General features: G+C 52.5%; 1 protein-coding gene across 4 annotated transcripts in view; it reads left to right on the plus strand.

Moving 5' to 3' along the window:
- ARHGAP40 (Rho GTPase activating protein 40) overlaps nucleotides 1-21,765 on the plus strand; it is a 38,235-nt gene extending 16,470 nt beyond the window's left edge. Inside the window, exons 2-16 of one of the 4 annotated variants that reach the window (XR_006891291.1) lie at nucleotides 1,341-1,546; nucleotides 4,845-5,065; nucleotides 5,621-5,693; nucleotides 6,300-6,451; nucleotides 8,768-8,933; nucleotides 10,445-10,536; nucleotides 10,932-11,009; nucleotides 11,413-11,572; nucleotides 13,457-13,539; nucleotides 14,967-15,173; nucleotides 17,527-17,667; nucleotides 18,442-18,611; nucleotides 19,156-19,222; nucleotides 19,770-19,825; nucleotides 20,813-20,887. Coding sequence is in view for 3 of the 4 variants with exons in the window: in XM_046680066.1 (XP_046536022.1) it covers nucleotides 1,341-1,546; nucleotides 4,845-5,065; nucleotides 5,621-5,693; nucleotides 6,300-6,451; nucleotides 8,768-8,933; nucleotides 10,445-10,536; nucleotides 10,932-11,009; nucleotides 11,413-11,572; nucleotides 13,457-13,539; nucleotides 14,967-15,173; nucleotides 17,527-17,667; nucleotides 18,442-18,611; nucleotides 19,770-19,825; nucleotides 20,813-20,904 (1,897 nt within the window). In the remaining variant the exon portion in view is untranslated. Of the gene's footprint in view, nucleotides 1-1,340; nucleotides 1,547-4,844; nucleotides 5,066-5,620; nucleotides 5,694-6,299; nucleotides 6,452-8,767; nucleotides 8,934-10,444; nucleotides 10,537-10,931; nucleotides 11,010-11,412; nucleotides 11,573-13,456; nucleotides 13,540-14,966; nucleotides 15,174-17,526; nucleotides 17,668-18,441; nucleotides 18,612-19,155; nucleotides 19,223-19,769; nucleotides 19,826-20,812 lie in introns of all 4 variants that reach the window. The other 3 variants (XM_046680067.1, XM_046680068.1, XM_046680066.1) reach the window with 3 other exon arrangements.
- Nucleotides 21,766-22,591: the final 826 nt, after the last annotated feature.

Raw genomic sequence — 22,591 nt, forward strand, 5'->3', positions numbered from 1 at the left:
GATGCCATGTCTGCGCCCAGCATCCGAACCCTGGGCCGCCGCAGCGGAGCGCGCGAACTTAACCACTCGGCCACGGAGCCGGCCCCCAGTCCATTTTTTTTTAATAGGGCTATTCAGACCATCTATGTTTATTGTATTCTGTGCCTTTTGTCTGTTTGCAGGTGGAATAAAGAAATTTGTTCTATAATCTTGCCTGGGATCATTATTGAACTCAAATATCTGTAGAATTTACAGAATATACTTTTTCGTCATTTGAGGACATTGGGGATGTATTTCCTCTCTCTAGTGGCAGGGCGGTTTATGATCCGTTTTGCTGATAGGTCTCAGAGGTCTATGTGGATTCCAGTCCCGAGTCCACCATTTCTCAAGGATTCTGGGTGGCAGCATAGAAATTTTATCCCCAAGCTCATCTGGAGCCCCAGAATATCATTAATCTGGGCCAAGAGATTTGTACTGTCCTATTCTGGGATTGTTTGCATGAAGTGGAATCAAATAATATGTGTAGAAGTTTATGCAGAAGAGAGGGATTAAAGGAAAAATGCAGGGAATCCGGGACCTAAGAGAAATCACACAGCTGCTGGCTGGGCCAGGAGAGGCTGGAACTGGGACCTGGAAAAGCAAACTGAGGTCCCCCATCTCTCCATGGCTGCAGAGGGTCCCGCCTGCTTCTCTTGGAAGAATGGCTGCTCCAGCCCCACCATTTCTACACGGCCTCCTAGTTCGTGTGCCTGACACTGAACCCCTCAATCTCTTGGTTCAACACCTCGAGACAATCTGATTGGCTCGTTTGATGATAGCAACTCTGTGGTCTGGTACTTCGGTCTGTTCAGATCTGGCTGGAGGAGGGGAAGGGACAAGGTGGTCCCATGTTATAAATAGGAAAACTGAGCAGTGAAAGTCAGAGTCACAAATAGAGGGGTGTGGGTAGGCAGAAGATAATAGACATTTTGGGTAAAAATCCAGTGAGATGAGGCAGGGGCTGCCCTGTGGTTTCCTCACCTGTCCTGATGTTTACTTCCCTCTTATTAATATTTCCTCTACCACATGTGTCAAAGATTGTTCACCTTGCCCAAGAAGGTGGAAAGAAGCAGAGCCTCCTGGCCCTTTCTCCATCCTCTGCAGCGTCATTTGTTTCTGAGTGATTCTGGTGGGGCGATGGGTAAACTGGTCCATTTACTGAGACTAGCCGTGTGTCTGTCACCCTGAGAAACGTGCTTGGGAAGCTCGCCCGGCTCCCAGGGGCCCCAGGCAGATTTCTGGAGAACCACAAAGCCTCAGGACAGACCCCACCACGGGCAGAGCCTTGCCTGACTCCTCTCCTCCTTACCCACTTGCCGCAGCTCTGGCCCCTCCCCAGGCCCAGTTAATCAGCTTCCCCAGAAGAACCTCGTGCAAGCAGCATGCCCGGCGGAGGGCTCCCCCTCCCGGCTGTCCCCAGCGGAGAGCTCGTCCATGGATGGCTTTTGGACGGAGGTGGAGTGGATCCAACAGAGGGATGAACTGAAAGAAGAGAACAGCCATGGGAGCGAAGGCCGGCTCCCAGAGGGTGAGGAGCCCCGGCTGGGGCCTGCGGGGCGGAAGGGAGGGTCTTATGCAGGGGAGGACATGCGAGAGGTCCAGACATGAACCAGAACATGAAAGGGCTTATCTCTGTCTGGACTGTTGTATCCTCTTCACTGGGCTCCCTGCTCCACCCTTGCTTCCTGCTGTCTGCTCTCCACACAATAGTCAAAATGATCTTTTAATCTTGTAAATTAGATGGTGTCCCTTCTTAGATGAATCCATTCAGCAAATGTTTATGAGGGCTTGTTATTTTCCAGGCACTGTTTTAGGCACTGGGCACACAACAGTGGACACAAAACAAAGTCCCCTGTGGAGGTAACAGTTGAGTGGAATTCTACGTCCTCTGCTCACAATTCCCAAATGTCTCCCCCTCTCTCTCAGAATAATAGACAACCACGTGTCTCCTTATCTATCATTGCGTAACAACCTACCCCTAACTTAACGGGGTAAAGCAACGATCATCATCATTATCGTAATTGTTAGATCTCACTGTTCCAGGAGTTGAAGGGTCGAGCTAGGCAGTTCTTGCTCAGGGACTCATATGCAGTTACGGTCAGATAGTGGCTGGGGCTGCAGTCACCTCAAAGGATTTCTCACTCGTGTCTGGCCGTGGATGTGACCGTCATCTGGGCCTTACCTGGGACTGTCACCTGGAATACCCACTCTTGGGTTCTGCGTGTGACCTGGGCTTTCTCGTGGCATGGCGACTGGGTTCTAATAATAAGAATCCAAAGAGAAAGAGAGGGAGAGAGACACACAGAGAGAGACAGACAGAGAGAGCAAGCACCAGGCGGTAGCTGTCTCACCGTTATGACCAACTTCCGAGGCGGGGCAGCATCTCTTCTGTTGCATCTTCTTTGCCTAGTTCCAGCTGATTTCCAAGAGGAAGGGAATTAGACCCCACCTCTTAGCGGGGTGAGAGTAGAGGAATTCGGGGACACAGAGCCCCACCACAGCATCGCTTAAAAGGCTTTACACAATCACCCCTGTGCCCCAGCTGCGCCATCTCGTCCGCCCTGTCTGCCTCTCTCTGCTTCTGCCCCTCGCCACTTGGCCTCCCCCACACACCTGCCCGAGGACCTTGTCCTCGCTGCTCCCTTGGCCTCGCAGCTCTTCCCCCAGGACCTGTGTGGCTTGTTCTCTCCAATCAGGACTGGGCTCAAATGTCACTTCCTCGGAAAACAGTCCCCAGCTTCCCTGTGTAAACAGCACCCCTGCCCCTCACTCTCCAGCCCCTGCCCGGCTTTATTTATCGTCACCTGCCATGACACAGGCATTCCTTCATCTGTGTCCCTCACTGGAACGTAGGCCCCAGGAGGCCAGGGACACTGTCCTTTTCACTGCTGCATCCTCCACGCCTGGAACAGACTGAGCACGTTCTCATGCTCCATCCTCCTTGTTCAGTGAATGAGGGAATGAAAAGGGCATCCACGCGGAAACCTCCTTGGTGTGGGGCATAGAATTCAGCTGTGCCAGGCCATGGTTCACAAAACACAAATGGTGATAAGGGTGATAAGGGATCCAGACTTCCCCAGGGCCTGATGGTCTCCTGCAGTGTCTCCAAGTGTGGACGGCAAATCCCTGGTGGTACAAGAGCGGATTCTAAGAGATGCCCTCCACCACAGGCCAGCTGCCAGGCATCGTGATATGACCAGCAATCTAATGTCAAAGAAAACAGAGGGCTTGGGGTCAGGGTGGCGAAAGGAGAACTTTTTTTTTTTTTTTTTGAGGAAGATTAGCCCTGCGCTAACTATTGCCAATCCTCCTCTTTTTGCTGAGGAAGACTGGCCCTGGGCTAACATCCATGCCCATCTTCCTCTACTTTATATGTGGGACACCTGCCACAGCGTGACATGCCAAGCGGTGCCATGTCTGCACCTGGGATCCGAACCAGTGAACCCCCGGCCACTGAAGCGGAATGTGCACACTTAATTGCTGCGCCACCGGGCTGGCCCCAGGAGAACTTTTTTTGGACAACTAAATGAAACAGGGGCTTTTTTAGACTCACAGGGCAGTGGGAGCTTCTGGGTGGCATGGAGCCAGGAATGTTAATATATTCATTGTTTTCCCATTAACTTCTACTTATGGCAGGTGATGGTGGATGATCCACTTATGCTTGGGTTAATGTTTCCTTTTAAAATAGATTGAGTAAAAATGTGACCCATGATTAGGGAAAAACACTTAGTAAATAATTTTCCAGGACTTCTTAGGTACAGATAAAAATTATACAGTGTTTGGCGAATGCCTGCCTTTCGGGAAACACTGGTTTATTGATAAGATCCTGCACGACTGACCCCGTGGTGAGCAGGAGAGAAGGAAGTCCTGGCTTCACAATAGCCTCAGCGCCTCCACCAGCTGACACATGTTCGGGGAGGACGCACAAAGTTGTGGCCGCCCCGGAAGCATTTGTTTGATTCCCAAGCGAAGGGAGATCTGGGGGAAAGACTTCTGTGTCTGGCTTATCCGCACAACCCAGGCTGCCTGAAAAGCAGGATAGGTATTTTGAACCACCAGCGCCTGGTTGACTAACTTGGTCACAACTGAATACACGCCCCCAATCTGCTCACACGTGTATACCCCTTCCTTCCCGAACTTGCACCTGTTTCCCCCACAATAAGGAAAGAATTCGCCAGGCCAGTTCTCAGGTGTGATCTGAAGACCCCATTGCATTAGAATAATCTGGGGAGGACAATCCAAGTGCAGATTTCCAGGCCCTGGGCCTGAACTCCTGGGACGGGATCTCTGGAGGCGGGACCCAGGACCCTGCGGTCTCAGCGGGCCCCACGACTTGGATGAAGGGTTTTACTGTAGGACCACAGCAGTTCCTTATGAAGCCCAGTTGAGGGGACTGTTCCAACATAAATAAGGTCTTGCATAGAGAGGGACTTTCCAAGGGGACACCAACTGCTTGCCCACGCTCTGCACGGCTGGGCCCACGTGACCCTGGGGTGGCTTCTGCTAGATTTGGGAGGGGATGAGAGTTCATTGCTACATTCCAGGATCAGAACACACAGGTGCCCTTCCTCAGCCTGCTCTGTTTCCCAGGGTGCACAGGTTTAAATCCAACTGATTGACGCCATCGGTACCCCCCACATTCTCAGATGTCTTGTTAGATCTTCTCCCCGTTGAAGAGTTTGGCTGGTGTCAGTGGGTCTCATGATCAGATACGTGGATGCTCCTTGCGTCTATATGAGTGTGTGTTTCTACATGTGGCTTTGGTTAGTGCGTGTGACTGAGTGTGTAGTTGTGTATATTCATCTGGCTGTTCCCTCTGTTGGCAGAAGGAGACACTGAATCCCAGTGGCTGCAGGACACAGGCCTGTCGGGCCTCCTTGGTGGCCTGGACTTGGACAGTCATCACCAGGGGCTCCTGTCCACCCTCACACAGACCCAGGTGGCCGCTGTGTGTCGCCGGCTGGATAGCTATGTCCGCTCGACCCGAAGACGACACAAGGCACCTGTCAGAGATGTCAGGGACGTCTTTGGGGTTTTCAATTCAGGAGTAAGTGAGTGGCGTAAGAGTCAGTGCAGGCTCTGTCTGCCTGGGGCCTCTGTGATGCCACCACGTCCTAGGGGACGCAGTGATTCTGCTGCAGGGCTGTGTTGGCGTGTGCTGGCATACCTGCTTGCATGCCACTGTGGCCCCATGTTGCAGGTGTGTATTTGCCTGTTGCCATTGTGTGTCCTTGGGTGGGCCTGAAAGCTTAGGTTCTCTCTCTCTATAACTATTATCAGTACAATTATAATACCTTTTATTGTCATTTGTATATCCTGCTGGCACCTGTAACCTGACAGATCATGGGCATCTTCTTTCTCAGAATAGATTTGAAGTGGCATAACATGTGATTAATACAACAGGCATTGAAGCCAGACAGACCTGGCTCCCAGTGCCTGCTCCCCCACTTAGCAGCCATGGGATCTTGGGCAAGACCTTCTGAGCTTCAGCTGCTCTGTGAAGAAGGGGTCATGGATGGCTCCTATTTCCCAGTGTTGTGTGAGCATCATCTGCTTCCCACACAACTCATGGGGAATTGTCTGTAATTTGCAACTTGCATAGGAAATGACTTCAGAGAATGGAGACTCGGGTATGAAATGGACTCAACTCAGTTCTGGGACTTCTACATGTCCAGGTAAGCGGCCTTCATTCTCCAGGGCCCTGGGAATCCTCCAGGCTGCACAAAAGGGCTGCTCTGTGAAGTAAGAGAAGGCGCATACCTCTGAGCATTTTCCCCTTCTTGTTGGTTCCTTGCCTTCTCTGCTTGGGGTCTGTAGGAAGGAGCCCCAAGGGGACAACTTGGGCCCTTGAATGGGGTTCTCCCATCAGGCCCATTGGGCCTCAGCCTGGAAAATCACATTCTGGGCAATGAACTTTAGCAAGGAAACTACTTCCTGGGGCAATGGGCCTTAGCTGGAAAATTACTTCCTGGAGCAATGGGCCTTGGCTGGAAAATTTCTTCCCCGGGGCAATGGGCCTGAGCCCGAAGCTTATTGACTTGATCCTGGGGCTTGAGCTCGAACCTGGGAAATCACTTCTTGGGACAAAGGGCCTGAGTCCTCAGCCTAAGAACTTGCTTCCTGGGGACATGATCTCAGCCCCCTAATCTTAGGCAATTGCTACTGAGTTTCCCGGGGCCTGAGCAAGGACACAAGCCTGGGAAATGGCTTCCTGGGGCTCTGGGCCTGGAGCAGGTAGGGAGGCAGCTGGACCTGACTGCTGCTCTGTTCTGTTTCTCCAGTGGCAGTAGAGCCCGAGGGGCCACAGGCGCAGGCTGGGAGGGAGGAAGCCTTCCACATGGACTCTGCCTACTCGGAACAAGCTGCGTTGCTCCTGCAGAGGGGCGGGCCGTCCCCGGGAGGCCCCTGTGCCTGGAGCAAAGGGTCTCTGCCGGTGAGGACGCTGCCCAGAGGGCTGGTGGCCAGGCCCCATCCTTAGGCACCAGCGCATCCTGCCCCCCCCCCGCCCCCACCCCTTCCATGCTGCCCGGCACCCAGCACGACAGTTGTTGAATCATTCGCTCATTTAATTCATGCCACCAATATTTACTGAGTGACTGCCCATGTCAAGGACTGGGGGCGGGGAGCTAGAGTCTAGTAACAGTATCAAGATTTTCATTTATGCCCTTCTTTTTTGCTTTTAGCCTTAGAAGGTCTTCCCTCATCCAACAAATTGACAACTATCTACCTATCTATATTTTTCTACTTATTTTTAAAATTAACTTTGGTGTCTGGTGTGAGACAGACCCAACATCTCAGTTTTTTTCTTTTCCAAATTGTTTCAGCACAGTTCCTTCCAAATTAGGATATAATCATTTATATTCAGTTTTTTAAGATTGAGGTAAAACTCACAGTAAAGTGCACAGATACTTGCCATGCACAGCTGGATGTGTGTACTTGTGTGACTCCCACCAGATCAAGGCATAGCCCACTTCTACCCCCTCAAAGGCCCCCCATACCCTCTCCCAGTTAAGACCCCTCCCCCAGGGTAACCAGGTAACTCTCATCAGGCTTAGTTTTTCCCAGGTCCCACTGCTCCTAAGGGAAGAGGTTCTTCAATGACCACATTTGATGTGTTTGGGTAATCCTAGGTGACATTTCACTGAGGGCTTCCCTGGCCCCGGGGCACTGTTCCAGAGGCTTTGCTCACACTGGCTTGTTTCCCTACCACGCCCTAGGACGTGGGTGCTGTCATGGCACCCCCACTTTACCGATGGAAAACAGAGAAGTGAAGCTCATACAGAAGTGACAGAGCCGGCTGATGCTGGGGCCCCCAGAGGTTTCCTGAATGACCGTTACTCCCTACTGCTTAGGAAATTTGCCCCCAACCCCGCAGTAACCTCTACTGCAATGTGAAAGTATTTCATCCATTCAAATAGAATTTTTCTTTTTATTTTGAAATAATTTTAGACTCGCAAGAAGTTGCAAAAATAGTACAGAGTTTCCAAGTACTCTGTACCTACTTTCTCTCAGTGATCTCTTAGGCAACCATAGGACATCAAACAAAATTCTTAAATAATGACTTTCTATTTGTAAAGCATCAGAGATAATTAATGCTCAATATTATCTTCTAGCTTTGATGAGATGGCTTCCCCCACTAAACTATGAATGATGATAATAATTAATAATCCAAGGGTACCACATATTGACCTTTTACCATGGCCCAGGCATTATACCAAGAATTTTACATACACTATTTAATTTCATTCTATTATGTTGACAGTAATTGTGGGTGTAAATAAACAAAAAATAGTAATAGTTATAATTATTGAGTACTCACTATGTGTCAGGCATTGTGTTTTATATGCTTTATGTAGTTTAATCTCCCCTACAAGCCTCTGAAGTAGATACTGTTATTAACCCCATTTTACAGATGAGAAAATTGACACACAGAAAGGTAAATTATTTGCCCAAACTCACAGGTAAAAGTTGGAATTTGATCCCAGAGTGTGACTCCATAAGCCGTACAGTGAGCACTAGGCTGTATTATAGCCAGAATATTATTACCTACAACCACAGTATGCTTCCTTTCCCCCCTTAGGGCACTGGAAGGGGACACTGGGGAATAATCTGGTCAAGCCCCCCCGGCAACGTAAACAGACCCGTCCCCACCTCTTGCTGTTTTTCACCCGATGCCGGCAGGAAGGCGCGGGGCTGCCTGCAGATCCCCACTGTGGCCTCTAGATGGCGCGCTCGAGCACCCTTTATTTTTCAATTAATACTCTATTATTCAGAGTGAGAAAGAGGAGCATTTGAGCCGTGGTGGCACCGCCAAGGACAGGGACAGATGGGGCGAGGGAGAGCAACAAAAGAGCAGAATAGAAGCAGTGATAAAAGGCCAGTGGGGTGATACCCTCTACTCCAGCTCCTCAGGTTGGAATACAGGTAGTAAAAACAACTTCCATTGACTGGGGATCCGCTATGTGCCTGGCACCCTTAAGAGCTTTATACTTATTAGCCCGTTTTACCCGCACAAAAACTCTGAGGTAGGCACTATTTTATGATTAGAGATGGGGAATTCGAGGCTCAGCCTGTGATCCAGTCACAGGGACAGCTTGGACTTGAGCTACGATGGAATCCTGAGCCCCTGCTCTCCTCCACTCGGCTCTTTCTCCTGCTGACCGCCAGGGGCGCTGGGGGAGGGGATGGTGGAGCCTCGACACACAGACCCCTCACTGACCTGAGCGATCGTGTCTACTTCCCTCCCTAGAAGTTTAGGATCCCCAAAGGCAGACTCGGCTTGACAAGGATAGGAGACTTGTCCTTGCAGGACATGGGGAAGATCCCTTCGTTGGCCCTCATCGAGCTGACAGCGCTCTGTGACATCCTGGGCTTGGACCTGAAGAGGAGCAAGGCAGCCAAGCGCAAGGCCACAGGTCAGCAGTCCCAGCATCTCAGACCCAGCGGCTCAAGCCCTGGCTTCCTCATCCAGGAGCTGCGTGGGGCATCTTCCACCCAAACGTGCTTGGCTGCCATAGTTCTTTCCGTTATAGGTATTTTCTGAAAATATATGAATGAAAACAATTCCTGCTCATTGTAGGAAATTTGGGAAACAGTAAAATACAAAAAGGAAAAGTACAATTCAGATGTAAGTGCTATTAACTTTTAGTGTTATCTTGTTCCTTTTTTCCCCCATGTGTTTATATCCTTTTTGCGCTTAATATTATAGACTAATGGACACTTCCCAGTTGTGCCATTCAGTTATTGCCACAATAATGCTACGTAACAAGCACCCCCAAAACTCATGACTTAAAACTCTTGCTGGCATGTTTAGGGGCGGACTCGGCATTGTTGGCTGCTCCGGGCTGGTCTTGGCTCCAAGCTGTGGGCTGGGGCTGGGTCTGCTTCTCTTGTCTCTCGTCCTCCTGGGACCAGCAGGCAAGCCAGAGCCTGTTCTCATGGCCATGGCAGAAGCACAAGAGGACAAATGGGCCACACAATGCCTTTTAAGCCTCTGCTTGCATCACGGAGGCCAGCGTTCCATTGGCCAAAGCTATCTAGCAAGGAGTGGGGAAGTATTTTCTGCTTCTTTAATGGGAGGAGTAGCAAATTCACATGGCCAAGGGTGTGGGTTCTGGAGGGGTAATGAACTTACAACAATATATCATTTACCAGAACTCTAACATTCTTTGAAAACATAATTTCTAATGAGGGCACTATTTTTCTCCTTATGGATATAGCCATCTGTGGACATTTATTATTTCTGTGTTTGTCCTGTTATAAAGCACTATCACTATTGCTGTACATGCAGCTTCGAATGCATCTTCGATCATTTTAGAATATGGTCAAGTTCTTGGTATATGTCACCCTTCAATAGTGTGTGAGGCCGTTCATCTCACTGCATCGCTGTCAACATTACACGTTGTGATTTCTTTTTTTGTTTCTTTAAGACAAGAGGATGGTGGATAAGACAGACCAGGGGTGGGGGTTTAGCAGGGAAAGGGGCAGGCGGGTGATGGGAGAAGGAGGAAATTGCAGAGTAGATTCAGAAGGAGGAGTTGGCCCGAGAAGACTACAGGGTGGGGTGGGTGAGAAGACCTGGGAAACATTTCTTGGGAATGTGGCCCATCCCTGCAGAGCTAGACGCCTACCCAGATCATTCTGATATCTTGTACCCAGCACTCCCTGGGGCAGCAGCTCGCTGTCCTTTCAATGCCTTCATCCCGCTGGGACTCTGCTCTGTGACGCACCTACCGTGTTCCTTATTGCTGAGGCCGAGTGTTCTGTGCGAGAACTGTGGGCGGGTTTGAGCGCAGCCATTCTCCAGAGAGCTCAGTCCTTACGCAGGGAAAGGAGTCCAAGTCTAGGTACCCAGATCGTTCAGGTTGGAGCCCAGCTGTCATTCCAGGAAGCGAAAGGCCCCTTCTGCTCTCTTGACTTCCCGCAGAAACTCGCCTTTTCGGTGTGCCCCTCGATGCCCTGCTCGAAGCTGACCGCAAAGCCCTCCCCAGCACCCAGGTCCCGCTGGTCCTTCAAGCCGTAAGTTGCTCCCAGATTGGGCTCATTTAGCCCTTGAGAGGCTGGCCCTGCGTGCCACTGTTGGGAGGTGTCTCGCCTGGGGGACAAGAGCGTGACTTTAGCATTGAGAGACCTGGCTTCAAATTCAGCCTCGAACACTTGCGAGGTGAGTGTCTGTGAAGTGGGGTTATAACAACAGTAGCCTGTTATTACGGATTAAATGAGAAACACGCATATAAAGCTCTCAGAGCAACTCCTGGCTCATGGAAGTGGCCAAGAAAACTATTGTTCTTATTTCGAGGGAGACCCTTCTCTGAGCTCTCTCCTCTTCCCGGTTTTCAAGGGTACGAACACACCAGTTGGAATCCCACTTTTCAATAGTTGCTGGTTTAAACGTTGGTTTCTTTCTGTCGTAGCTGCTGTCCTGTTTGGAGAAGAGAGGGCTGGACACGGAAGGCATTCTCAGGGTGCCTGGGTCCCAGGCCAGGGTCAAGGTAATGGTTTGGCCCCCTGCCTTCATCGAGGCTGCATCGCCCAGCACCCTCACCTTCGCATTAAGCCGGGAGAGAATCCAGTTCCTAGCTGCCTGTGTTCTGTCTTTGGTCTCTACTTGAGCGGTGGGATTCCAGGAGGGTTTGAAAGGGCAGAGGTGGCAGGACACAGCATGGGGTTTAAGAGTGTGGGCCCTGGGGTCAGACTGCCAGCATGTATTGAGCAGAACCCTGTGCTAAGTGACTCACACGCATTGGCCGTTTAATCCTCATATCAACCCTGGGAGGTGGCTGCTAGGAATTGTCCCCACTTTGCAGATGAGGAAACTGAGGCCCAGAGAAGTGGTAGAGGAGCTTTTACTGGAGCCTTGGGCCAGCTTCTCATGAGTGTCCCTCCTTCCTCCAGGGGCTGGAAAGAAAGCTGGAGAGGGATTTCTACACTGGCGTTTTTAGCTGGGACGAGGTTCACCACAACGACGCATCCGATTTGCTCAAAAGGTTCATCCGGGAGCTGCCGGCGCCTCTGCTCACTGCCGAGTACCTCCCGGCCTTCGCTGTGGTGCCCAGTGAGTGTGCCCCAGCCCTCTGCACGGGCGGAGAAGAGCCTTCGATGCCACCGACCTTGGTTGGAGAGGGGAAGTGGTGGGAAGGCAGGACTACCTGTTTGCTGTGATCTCGAGCTGTTGGAGGAAGAAGCGTGTGTGTGTGCATGTGTGTGCATATATGTACAAGTGCTTGTGCATATAAGCATGTGTGTGCATATGTGTGTTGTTTGTGTATGGGCATGAGTGTGTGTGTGTAGCGTGATGGGGGAGAAGAGGAGGGTAAGGTTTTGCACACCACAGTCCTTACGTCCTCGCATGGACAGTTTTTTCCCCGTCATGATGTCCACGGGGTTGAGCTTATCAGGCTCATCTAATTGTGTATCTGTGGGCACACGTGTGTGTCCTTGTCCTCTGTCTGTGTGCACATCTGTAGATCGGCGTGCACTGCACAGATCCCTCTCTATATTCTGCAAATACATGTTCCTGCCTGGACTTCTTCACCATCCACAGAGCGCAAACACCATCACTTTTATTTTTCTCAAAAGAATAAAGCGACCCACCTGAGAGCCTGCTGGTGACCTGGAGGGGAGCCCAGGTGTGCGGCGCGCTCTCTTCCTCACACTCTGTTTTCTCTAAAAGGCTGCAGGGCTCCTGGCAGCCTGATTTCCACCCCCAAGCCAGGGCGGGCCCTCTGAGAAATCCTCTCCAGCCTTTGCTTCTCGAATAGATCAGATCAAATCATGTCACTCTATGGCTCCACACCCCCTGGAACCCCTCTGGAATAAACCCTCACTCCCCACCGACCTGGGCCCACAGGGCGCTCCTCCGTGCTCAGGCCCTCCTGTCTCTGATCCTTCTCCTCCTGTCCCCCTCCGTCCCCACCATCAGCTTTAACAGGCCCATTTTCTTCCTTCCTCGGGGCCTCTGCGCCTGCTGCTCTCTTTACCTGGAAATCCTCTGTCCCCCTCATTTGGCTGGCTGCTTCTTGCCATTCAGATGTCGGCTCAATGCCAGCGCCTCCAGGAGGCCCTCCCTGACCTGGCAGCCAGGTCGCCTGGCAGACCCAGACGCCGCCTGTCAGAGGACTCTGCTTCAGTTTCTTCTCAGGGTGAGGCAGTGGCTAAGGATACTCAGCTATTCCTTTGCTTGTTTATGGTCTGTCTTCTCCCCTGAAACATAAGCTCCACAAGTCTGGGACCTGTTTGGCTCCTTCACTGCTGTGTCCGAGGTCCCTGCACTGGAGCATGGCACCTGATAGGCACTTGACGATATTTGTCAAGTGCGTGAATGAATGAATGCCACAGGGGATCCTGGGGGCGAAGCCTGGGCCGCTCAGCCTCTGTGTCCCCTCCGCATCTCGTCTCCAGGCTCCAGCGAGCTCTCAGCTGCTGGTCTGGCCTGGTTCTGGTGAACTCTTTCTCTGAATTCTCTACCTCCCACCTCCTCTTCTCCCTGGCCCCAGTGCGGGAGAGCTTTTCCTCTTCAAGCCTCAGAATGCATGGGGTTTCCTGAAACCTTCTCTCCAGGACAGTAGGCTATCCACCTCCCCTCCTGAGGGTGACTGCTGGCCCACTGCATCTCTGACCCTGAGCTACAGCTCTCAGACTGCACATCTGGGCCTGTATGTGCACACATGTGTGTGGCCATGTACGCATGCACGTGTGTGTGTGTTCCTTTCATTCACACAGCATCGAGAGTGACCTCACGACCAGCACTAGTTGGGGCTCTGTCTGGCTCTGACACTAGCCCAGGAAACAGTTCCAGGCCTTCCAAAGAAGGTTTTCCTGGCTGTGTCTGGGGATTTCCCAGCTCTGGAATCTTCCCTCCCTGAGAAGGGGCCTGGGAAGGAGAGAGCCTGAGCCTCCCCTGGGAGAGCAGAGACCCAGGCCCCCCTTCTTCCCTCAGACATCCCCGACCTGAAACAGCGCCTGCAGGCCCTTCACCTGCTCATCCTGATCCTTCCGGAACCCAACAGAAACGCTCTGAAGGTAAGAATTACTATGAGCTGCCTCTGTTCTATCATCTCAGCCCACAACCACAGTAAGGGCTCCAAATGTGATCATGCATTCATTCAACAACTCTGCCAGGTGCTGGGGTGCAGGGATGACCAACAGTGACGGCCATGGCCTTTCTGAGACTTTTTCCCTAAAGAAAGCAGATGAATCTTGAAAGGCACAAGTGCTCAGTGGAGTGGGCACTGCCGAGCATCACTTCTGTGTGGTGCCAACAGGAGGCACAGGGAAGAGGGCTCTCTGAGTGGGGCTAGAGTAGGTAGCACTTTCCCTCTTTTGTGGAAATCCTCACATGGCACTGGTGTTCTGTGGGGCACCAGTTTGGGAAACACTCCCTCAGGGAACTCCCACTGTGTGCTACAGGGGTGGGTGCTCAGGGCTGGGGGCTGGAGCTGGGGCACAGCCCTCACTTGGCTCCCAGCGCGCTCCTGGCTGTCCTTGGGTCAAACCCAAGATGCATCTCTAGGGTGAAGCTGTGAGGAGGCCCCAGGTCTCCTGGAGTCCTCATCTGGTGTGGGCGTACGAGGCCCCAAGAAGTCTTTGTAATCAGGTGGAGCTGGGCTCCAGGGACCTCCACTCCTTGTGCTTCAGCTTTGGTTAAAGAGACAGCCTCTCTGAGTTTCTGTTTCCTTTTCAGTGAACTGAGGATTATAATAGCATCTTGTGTGATTGTTTTGGGAATTTCAAGAGCTAACACATGACGAATCATAGAGTAGAAGATGTGGTACTTTGCAGGTGCTCAATAGATGCCTACCTTCCTTCCTTCCTCCCTTCCTTCCTTCCTTCCATCTATCCATTCATCTTTCCATCCTTCCATCCCCTCCCTCCCTTCCTTCATCCTTACTGGCTGTGTGGCCTTGGGCACATTCTCCAAGCCACAGTTTCCTTCTCTGCATGATGGGTACAATGGTAAAACCTATTTTATAGAGTTGTTGTGAGGATTAAATACATGTGCTAACGACAGGGCCAGGAGCACAAAGAATACTTAACAAATGGTAGGTCGGTAAAATCATCTTCCTCCTTTCTTCCCATTGTCTCTGCTTCCCTAGTCTTTCCTTTGCATTTTGGGCAGATCTAGACCCCAGAAAGAAGGAGCTGACCTGGGGCTCACCAGGAAAAGACTCATTTCCCAGAGCTGTGGCTCTTTTGGGCCTGGAAATTGAAGTCTGAACTGGATGCCTCATTAACCTCTGAGAGGGTAGGGAAGGGAAAAGGTTTTGGCCACATTTCACAGAGCAGGAACCTGAGACACAGCGAGGTCATGGGGTGGGCTGATGGAAAACCGCTATTCCAGTCCCTGGCTTCTTCCAGTACCTGCAGGCTGCACAGCAGGATGCTCTGGGAAAGGTGGGGAGCACCAGGGATGTGCTGAGATTTGAGGGCAGTGCTGTGCCCTTCCCCAGGCTCTCCTGGAATTCCTCAGGAAGGTGGTGGCCCGGGAGCAGAGCAACAAGATGACGCTGTGGAACGTTTCCACAGTGATGGCCCCCAATCTCTTCCTCCACCGAGGGCGGCCCCCCAAACTCGCCAAGAGCAAGGAGAAGCAGCTGGCGGAGGGGGCAGCTGAGGTGGTGCGGATGATGGTGCACTACCAGGATCTGCTGTGGACGGTGAGTGCTGCTGCCCAGCTAGGAGTGGAGGGGAGGGGCTGTCCATCCGGGTAGCAGGGACAGGCCGCCGTCCTCCTCTGGGTACAGCTGCCCTGATGTCCCTGCCATCCAGGATTGTGGGTACTGTCCTTTTGAATCCCTGGTTGTGTCTCTTGTGGGACCTTTGTGGGATCCTGTGTATGGCCAGGGTCTTTTTCCTCCCCCTGGCTTAGCGTCCAAGAGGTGTCCTCACTTTCTGTCTCTACTCCCACACCTCTCAGTCAGTCCACTGCCATCTGGTCTGCCCCACATTATGGGTGTTCCCTGAGCTCCCACAAAGAGTTCCTTCACATCAAAGCTTTAGTGATGCTGAAAAAGCCCTGCCCGTGAGGCTCAGAGCACAGGGCCTGCCTAAGACAGAGCCCAGAGCCAGATAATCAAGACAGTCTCCGCCCCCGAGAGCCTTGCCCTGAGTGAGAATCCAGAGCAAGGGCGAGGGGCAAGAGTGGGGAGAGAGACCCCTTGGTGCTGTGGGCATGCAAGGCCTGCTGAAAGTTGAGGGTGGAGGAGGAGCGCTGAGAAGACCTGGCCAGCCCTCTAGACTCCCACGAACACAAGGTAGCACGGCCCACCACTGCTGATCAGGCCACTGTACTGAGAGAGATGCAGCCTCTGCCATCCGTTTCTCTATTCATCCTTCCACTTAGTCACCCATCCATCCACCCACCAATCCATGCGTCCCTCCACCTACCCGTCCATCCATCCACCCATCCATCCACCCACCAATCCATACTTCCCTCCACTTACCCATCCATCCATCCACCCACCAACCACCCACCAATCCATGAGTCCCTACACTTACCCATCCATCCATCCACCCACCAATCCAGGCATCCCTCCACCTACCCATCCACCCACCCACCCACCAACCAATCCATACATCCCTCCACCTACCCATCCACCCACCCACCCACCAACCAACCCATACATCCCTCCACCTACCCATCCATCCACTCCTCCACTCATCCATCCATTCCCTCACCCTCCCTCTCTCTTCCTTCCTCCTATCCCTTCCTCCATCCATAAAGTCATCAGGATCAATTTTTTAATTCCAGAAACCAGCAAGTGAAGCTCTCTGACTGTACGCAGTTTCTCCCCCATCACACCCAGGCACTCCTTTGTGTTCTAAACACACCAAATGCCAGTTGGTTCTCCAAACTCACCCTGTACTTCACAGCTCTGGATTTTTCCTAATGCAGTTCACTCTGCCTGCAATTCCCTTCCATTTTTAAAGATTTTATTTTTTTTTCCTTTTTCTCCCCAAAGCCCCCAGGTACATAGTTGCATATTCTTAGTTGTGGGTCCTTCTAGTTGTGGCATGTGGGACGCTGCCTCAGCGTGGTTTGATGAGCAGTGCCATGTCCGCGCCCAGGAGTCAAACTGACGAAACACTGGGCCGCCTGCAGCGGAGCGCGCGAACTTAACCACTCGGCCACGGGGCCAGCCCCCCCCCTTCCATTTTTAGAAAGGGCAGAAGCCTGGTACCCTCTGCTCATTCTTCAAGACCTAGTTCAAGAGTCACGTCCTCTGCTGACAGCCCTCCCTCCCCTACACAGGTACACGCCTACACTCCCATAGTTCCTTGCTTCTCTGTGCTCTTTCAGCTCTCTGAGGTAATGTGACTACTAAAATAAATTAGATTCTAATACTTTTTCTTGTAGGGAGTCTCAAAAATTCAAGAAATGCCCAAGTGCCTTCTTTTAAATTTTCAGGCAACATAAATGTAGATAAAGTAAAATGGAAGAGTTCCCCTCACCTTCCACTGTGTGGATCGTCTCGTTCAGGCATCACAGGGCCAGTAATTAGAGGAGCCCAGAATGGACCCCATTCTGTCAGACCTCAGGGCACATGCTCTTAATATCAGAGTCCGTGGAGTCTGGATTCTCCTGACTCTGCCTGCTGGGTTCTGTTTGCACAGAGGTGAGTGGGTTGACCTGGGCGTCTTTGGGAATTTGCCATTCTGGGGCTGGCTGGGGCTTCTCAGAGCCTTAGCCCACTCTAGGTGTGCTCTTGGGGACACCCCGCCTGAGTGTGCCAGTGAGCAGCTGTCCCACAGCAGGTGCATGACGCTCCAGCCTCTGTGAGGGGACACCACTGTCCACTTAGCCCAAGGGTGGCCTCTATTCTCAGAGATCCCTACTCCATGGCCCTCTTTAGGGGTTAAATGGCCCCCCTCCTCACACCAAACTAGTATGTCAGCCACTATGTATTGCCAAGCCCTGCTGGGACAGGCAAGAGGCCACAGCGACCCTGGAGGGCTCTGCCTCTTACCCAGTAGCCCCGGGCCAGCTAAGACTTGATTCTTTCCGGACAGGTCGCCTCTTTCTTGGTGGCCCAGGTGCGAAAACTGAACGACAGCAGTGGCCGGCGCCCCCAGCTCTGCGACGGGGGCCTCACAACCTGGCTGCGAAGGATACACGCAGACAAGGACAAGACGGGTGACGGCCTCGAGGCGGTGAGTGCGCCCCTCCTCCCCCCGCGGCAGAAGGAGGGACGAAGGGACCATGGGCGGCCAGAGGGCGCCTGGGGCCCAAGGCATCCGCATCCTCCAGGTACTGACTGCCAGGCCACCAGGCACGGCGCTGCCGATTGCGGCCACCAGGGGGCGCCCCAGCCCCATCACAGCGAGCGAGCGAGCGAGGAGGTGGTGTCTCGGAAACGAGGGAGATGACGGGCTGAGGAAAGGGGAAACTGGTGTGGTGTGGGGTTTCTAGACGCTATCTCCCCTGCGCCGTTTTTAAGCAGCCCCTCGTGTCCCTGACTGAGGGTTGGGGAAGTAGGGGTCGCTGTCTGGAGTGATTGGGGCGTGCAGGTGGGCAGGAGAAGGGAAAGGCCTTCCAAGAATACGGAATGATCCTGGGGAGAGTCCTGAACCGGGTTTCTTAAGAAAGTCCAGAACAGAGAAATTGACCAGTATCGCATTGTGCATGATGGGTATTTATATAAACCTAGATGCATGCGTTTCTAAGTGCATTGCATGCACTCCTGTTGTGTGTACGAGTATGAACGCCTGTGCACACATATGTTTCTATGCCTGTGTCTATGTATGCACACTTTGGGGGACGTTCTGTATGTGGTCATGCTACGATCTGTGCACAAGCAGCTGGTGTGTATGTGTGCATTTTGCATGTTGAGTGTGGGTATTTGTGTAAGTGTGTTTATGCACACACATTTGAATTCCAGGCATGCACGTGTGTGCCTCTGTATGGATCTTTCTCTTCCTCTGCAGACTCCCAAAGTAGCAAAGATCCAGGTGGCCTGGCCTATCAAAGGTCCCCTGGAGGTGCCCCTGACCCCGGGCACCAGAGTGGCCCACGTCCTCAGGCAGTTCACAGAGCACCTCAGCGCCAGTTCCCAGGGTCAAGAGGGCAATGAGGACACAGACAGCCTCCTCCCACGGTAAGGGGCCCCCCTGAGATAAGCAGCTCTCCCCTGCAGGGAGCAGGCAGTAGGTGCAGGGAGAGCTGAAGCCTTCGAGGGGATTTGCACGTGCTGTTGGCCTTTCCCCTTCTGGGGTGGTCAGAACTGGGTTCTCCAACCTTCTTTAGAGAGCTTCTTTGCTCCAAGTAATAATGATAATAGTCATCATTCATTCATTCACTCACAGGTATTTACTAAACACCTACTATAGACCAGGTATCATGTGGAATGCTAGAATCATAATGAAAAGAACCGACAAGGGCCCTGGCCTTGCAAGTTCACAGCCCTGTGGAAGAGATAGACATGAGCCAAATAGCCACAAAGTAAATACCAAGTTACAAACTGTGTTAGATTTTATAAGAAATACAGGGCACAATGTGAATGTAAAACAAGGCACCTGGTATAGATTGGGGAATGAAGTAAGGCTTCCAGGCACAGAAAACTGCATAAGTAAAGGTGCTGAGGCAGCATGGCCAAAGAGCTGAAAGAGGATCAGTGGGCCGATATGCTTCTGTCATTCCAGGATGCAAGAAACAGATTGAGCTCTCAGGAGCCTCCTTGATGGACCTGGCACGAAGGACTCTTGGACTGTGGGTCTTTAGCAAGTATCTAGTCCAGTTCCTGGACTAGATGTACAGATGGGAAAACTAAGGCTCAGAGAGGGGAAGGGGCTTGCCCAGAGCCACACAGCAAATAGAGGACAGATTCTGGAATTGAACTCAGGCTATCCATAATTATCATATGATAATTATATGATACCTGTATGATAATTATAATTTTCATACATAATTATGCAGTATCCACAGTCCATCTTGCCTCAGAATTCGCCCCTCACAGCAGGCTCCTGTGCCCGTCTATCACTCCTTATCCCCCCACCCTCGCAGCCTCCATTCGATGTCCAGTAGGTAGGGGTCTTGCGGCAGGGGGACCCATGGCTGGCCCTCCCCAGGTGCAGCCCAACTGCATCTTCCCTGTCCCTGGGCTCCGGCTCTCTCAGGAGGGTCCTTCTGCCCATCTCCCACCTGGGATCAAATATCAGTGAGGGCTGCCCCTTCCAGGCCTGGGGTCCATGAGCAGCTGTTGGTCTCGCTGCCACCGGAAGAAGAGGTCAGCAGTTTTCTTCTCTCTGTCTTGCAGCCGCAGGTCCGTGATGTCAGCCAACATCCTCCTGTATGAAGTTGGAGGGAATATCAGTAAGTTTCCGGTGGGGAGTGGGTCGGAGCCCAGGACCCTGGGAGCTCTTTGACCTTGACGGCTCACTGGGCCTCTCTGGGGGAGGTTAGAGTCCACCTCAGGAAGAGCCATCCCCTCAGGCCTCTGTCCCCCTTGAAACCAGACGGAACCCTGCTGTGAGGTTAGGCTCAGCCTGGGCCACGCCTTAGGATTCCACCCTGGAGTTTGGAGTTTTGCCTGGAGCTGGCCGTGGGCATGGAGAGGGCAGAATTTCCTGTTTCACTGATGTCTCTGGGCCGCCCAGGCTGAAGTGGACCTCCTCCAGGGCCAGTGGTCATCGATTCCTTAAGGAATTCTGCAGACGTGTGCCAGCTCTGAGAGTCCCATGGCTTTGTGGGAACCAAGGATGGGCAGCTGTTGTCAGCTGCCTTCTCCAGAGCAGCGACTCTCAAACTTCAGTGGCATCAGAATCACCCGCGCGGGCCATTAAGCCACCTGGGCCCTGAGAATCTGCATTTCTAACAAGTTCCCAGGTGCTGCTGAGGCTGCTGGTGCAGGGACCGCACTTTGAGAGCCACTGGCCAAGGAGCAGAGGTTAAACAAAGCTTAGGGAGTCCTGATGCATTGAGGGAGTGCTCCTCCGGCAAAGCCTTACAAGGGAGGGGAGGGAAGGAGAGGAAGGGGTGAAGCCTAGTTTGGCCACAAGGGGGCTCTGGAGCGCAAATTGCATTGGGATGGTTTCCTTCAGAGGCAGGGAGAATGGTCTTTCCTACCTCTGCATCAGTCAATCACTGGCCGTGGGCTGCCCTGGAGGGGGCATAACTTCCCTGACAAGGCACCTGACATCAGCGAAGGTCAGTTCTCCAGAGAGTGGGGCAGCTGTGAGCCAGAGCAGCCAAGGGTTACGCAGCTCGGGGAGTGGTCCCCTGGCCAGTGAGGGGCTCCGGGCAGCCAGCAGCATCTTCCACAGCCACCACCTCAATCTCCTTCATCCCTGCTTCCCACAGGTGAGCATCGCCTGGACCCAGACGCCTACCTCTTTGATCTGTACCGCGCCAACCCGCATGGCGAGTGGGTCATTAAACCGAGTCCCACCTAAGCCCTAGGACTCTGAGGAGCAGCCTTGGATGTCATGTCCTTGCCCCCACGGACTCTGTGCCTGTGTACCCAGCGTGGGAGCACAGCTGTTCAAGGGGAAGGTCTCCGTCTTTCTCCAAGGCGTGTTCTCCTCTGAAATGCCTCTCACATCCTCCCCGCAGAACCTCGAACACAGAGCCCTCACTCCCTGTGTTCCCCAGCCCTCAGGACAGCCGGCTCCTGCACCATGCAGGACACCACGTGGGTCTCCATAGATTTTTGTCCGTGATTCCAAGCCCTGAGGAGAAGAAAAAAAGCAGCACCTCTATCAAGAGGCTAGTTCTGCACACCCCCCCACCCCCCCACCCCTCGAAAAACTGCTTTGAAAGTGGCCCTACAGCGTATAGTGGGACAGTACTGGAGATGAAGCTAGAAGAGCTCTGCAGCCTCGGGCAAGCCCCTTGCCCTCTCTTAGCCCCCTTGAGATATGAGAAGGTTGGGGCTCGGGGGGGGGGGGGGTCAAATGCTGTGGCCGTGAACAGCCCTGTGAGAACCAGAAAGACGGAGACTTCCCTTCACAGCTCTCATGTTTTAAATGTTGCTTTGTACAATCTTGTCATTTTGTAATACGATATTTAAATTCTGTTTGAACATGAAAGGCACACGTTGAATGTGACTTTTACTTCATTCAAGTTCTGTTCTCTGGAACCCAGCTCTCAGTGGATGTGGTCCTCCCGGGGAGTTAACACGGGAGCCTGGCGATGAGAACGTCCTCCTGTTTCTCAGTGCGGTCTGGCCACACCTGGAACCTGCAGCCATCTGGAGGGGCCGGGAAGAGAACTCAGAAGAGGGAGGGGCGGAGTCATGACAGTTGCTGCAGGGGGCGGGTGCTGCAGGGGCAGCTTCTCTGGGATCCTCCCCACCCCTCTCATCTCCAAGTTCCCAGGTCTCTCCCTTCCTCCTTCCCCTACCCTGGGTCTGTCTCCTCGGGGCAGGTGAAGCCTCATTCATTCATTCATTTAACAATAAATTTATTAAGCCCTTGGTATATGTGAAGAGCTTTACAAGTTTAATCTTCACAATGATCCAGTGTCTCCACTTGAGTTCCCCCAGAAGCTGCCCCTGAGACAATGATTCCAGGGCAAATAGTGATCCCAGGAAACACCAGACAGTGGGGAGGAGAGATAGAGAAGGGGAGGCAGCCCATGAAAGTGATCAAGCAAGTTACCACTGTGGGCAACCAGAGCTTAATTCTGCCGGGGAGCTCTGAGAACCCATGTAGAAGATATTCATCAGAGTTGTCCCCACCCGAGGGACATTTATTCCTCAACTCCTGTGAGTCATTGGTTGAGGGCTGAACCTGAGGAGGGTGGGCGTTTCTTCCCTGGCACTTCCAGCTGCATGAGCACAGGCTTCGTGGGTTCCGGGAGCCAGAGAAAGCCCTTGGGTAAAGAGATACAGATGTGGCAATTAGAAGGTGGCCACGGTACACTGAAATGGTAAACGCTGAAGGGAAGTTGGTGGTACATTGATGGTACCTGCTTCACCCTGTAAGGTGATGCTGATGACAGTGAAGATGATAACGGTGATAGCCGTGGTGGTGATGGTGATGATGGTAATGGTGATAGTGATGGTGACAATGGTGATGGTGATGATGGTAACGGTGATAGTGATGGTGACAATGGTGATGGTGATGATGGTGGTGGTGA

The sequence above is a fragment of the Equus quagga genome, chromosome 12 (genome assembly GCF_021613505.1).
Source record: "Equus quagga isolate Etosha38 chromosome 12, UCLA_HA_Equagga_1.0, whole genome shotgun sequence".
In the NCBI taxonomy this organism is placed as follows: Eukaryota; Metazoa; Chordata; class Mammalia; order Perissodactyla; family Equidae; genus Equus; species Equus quagga.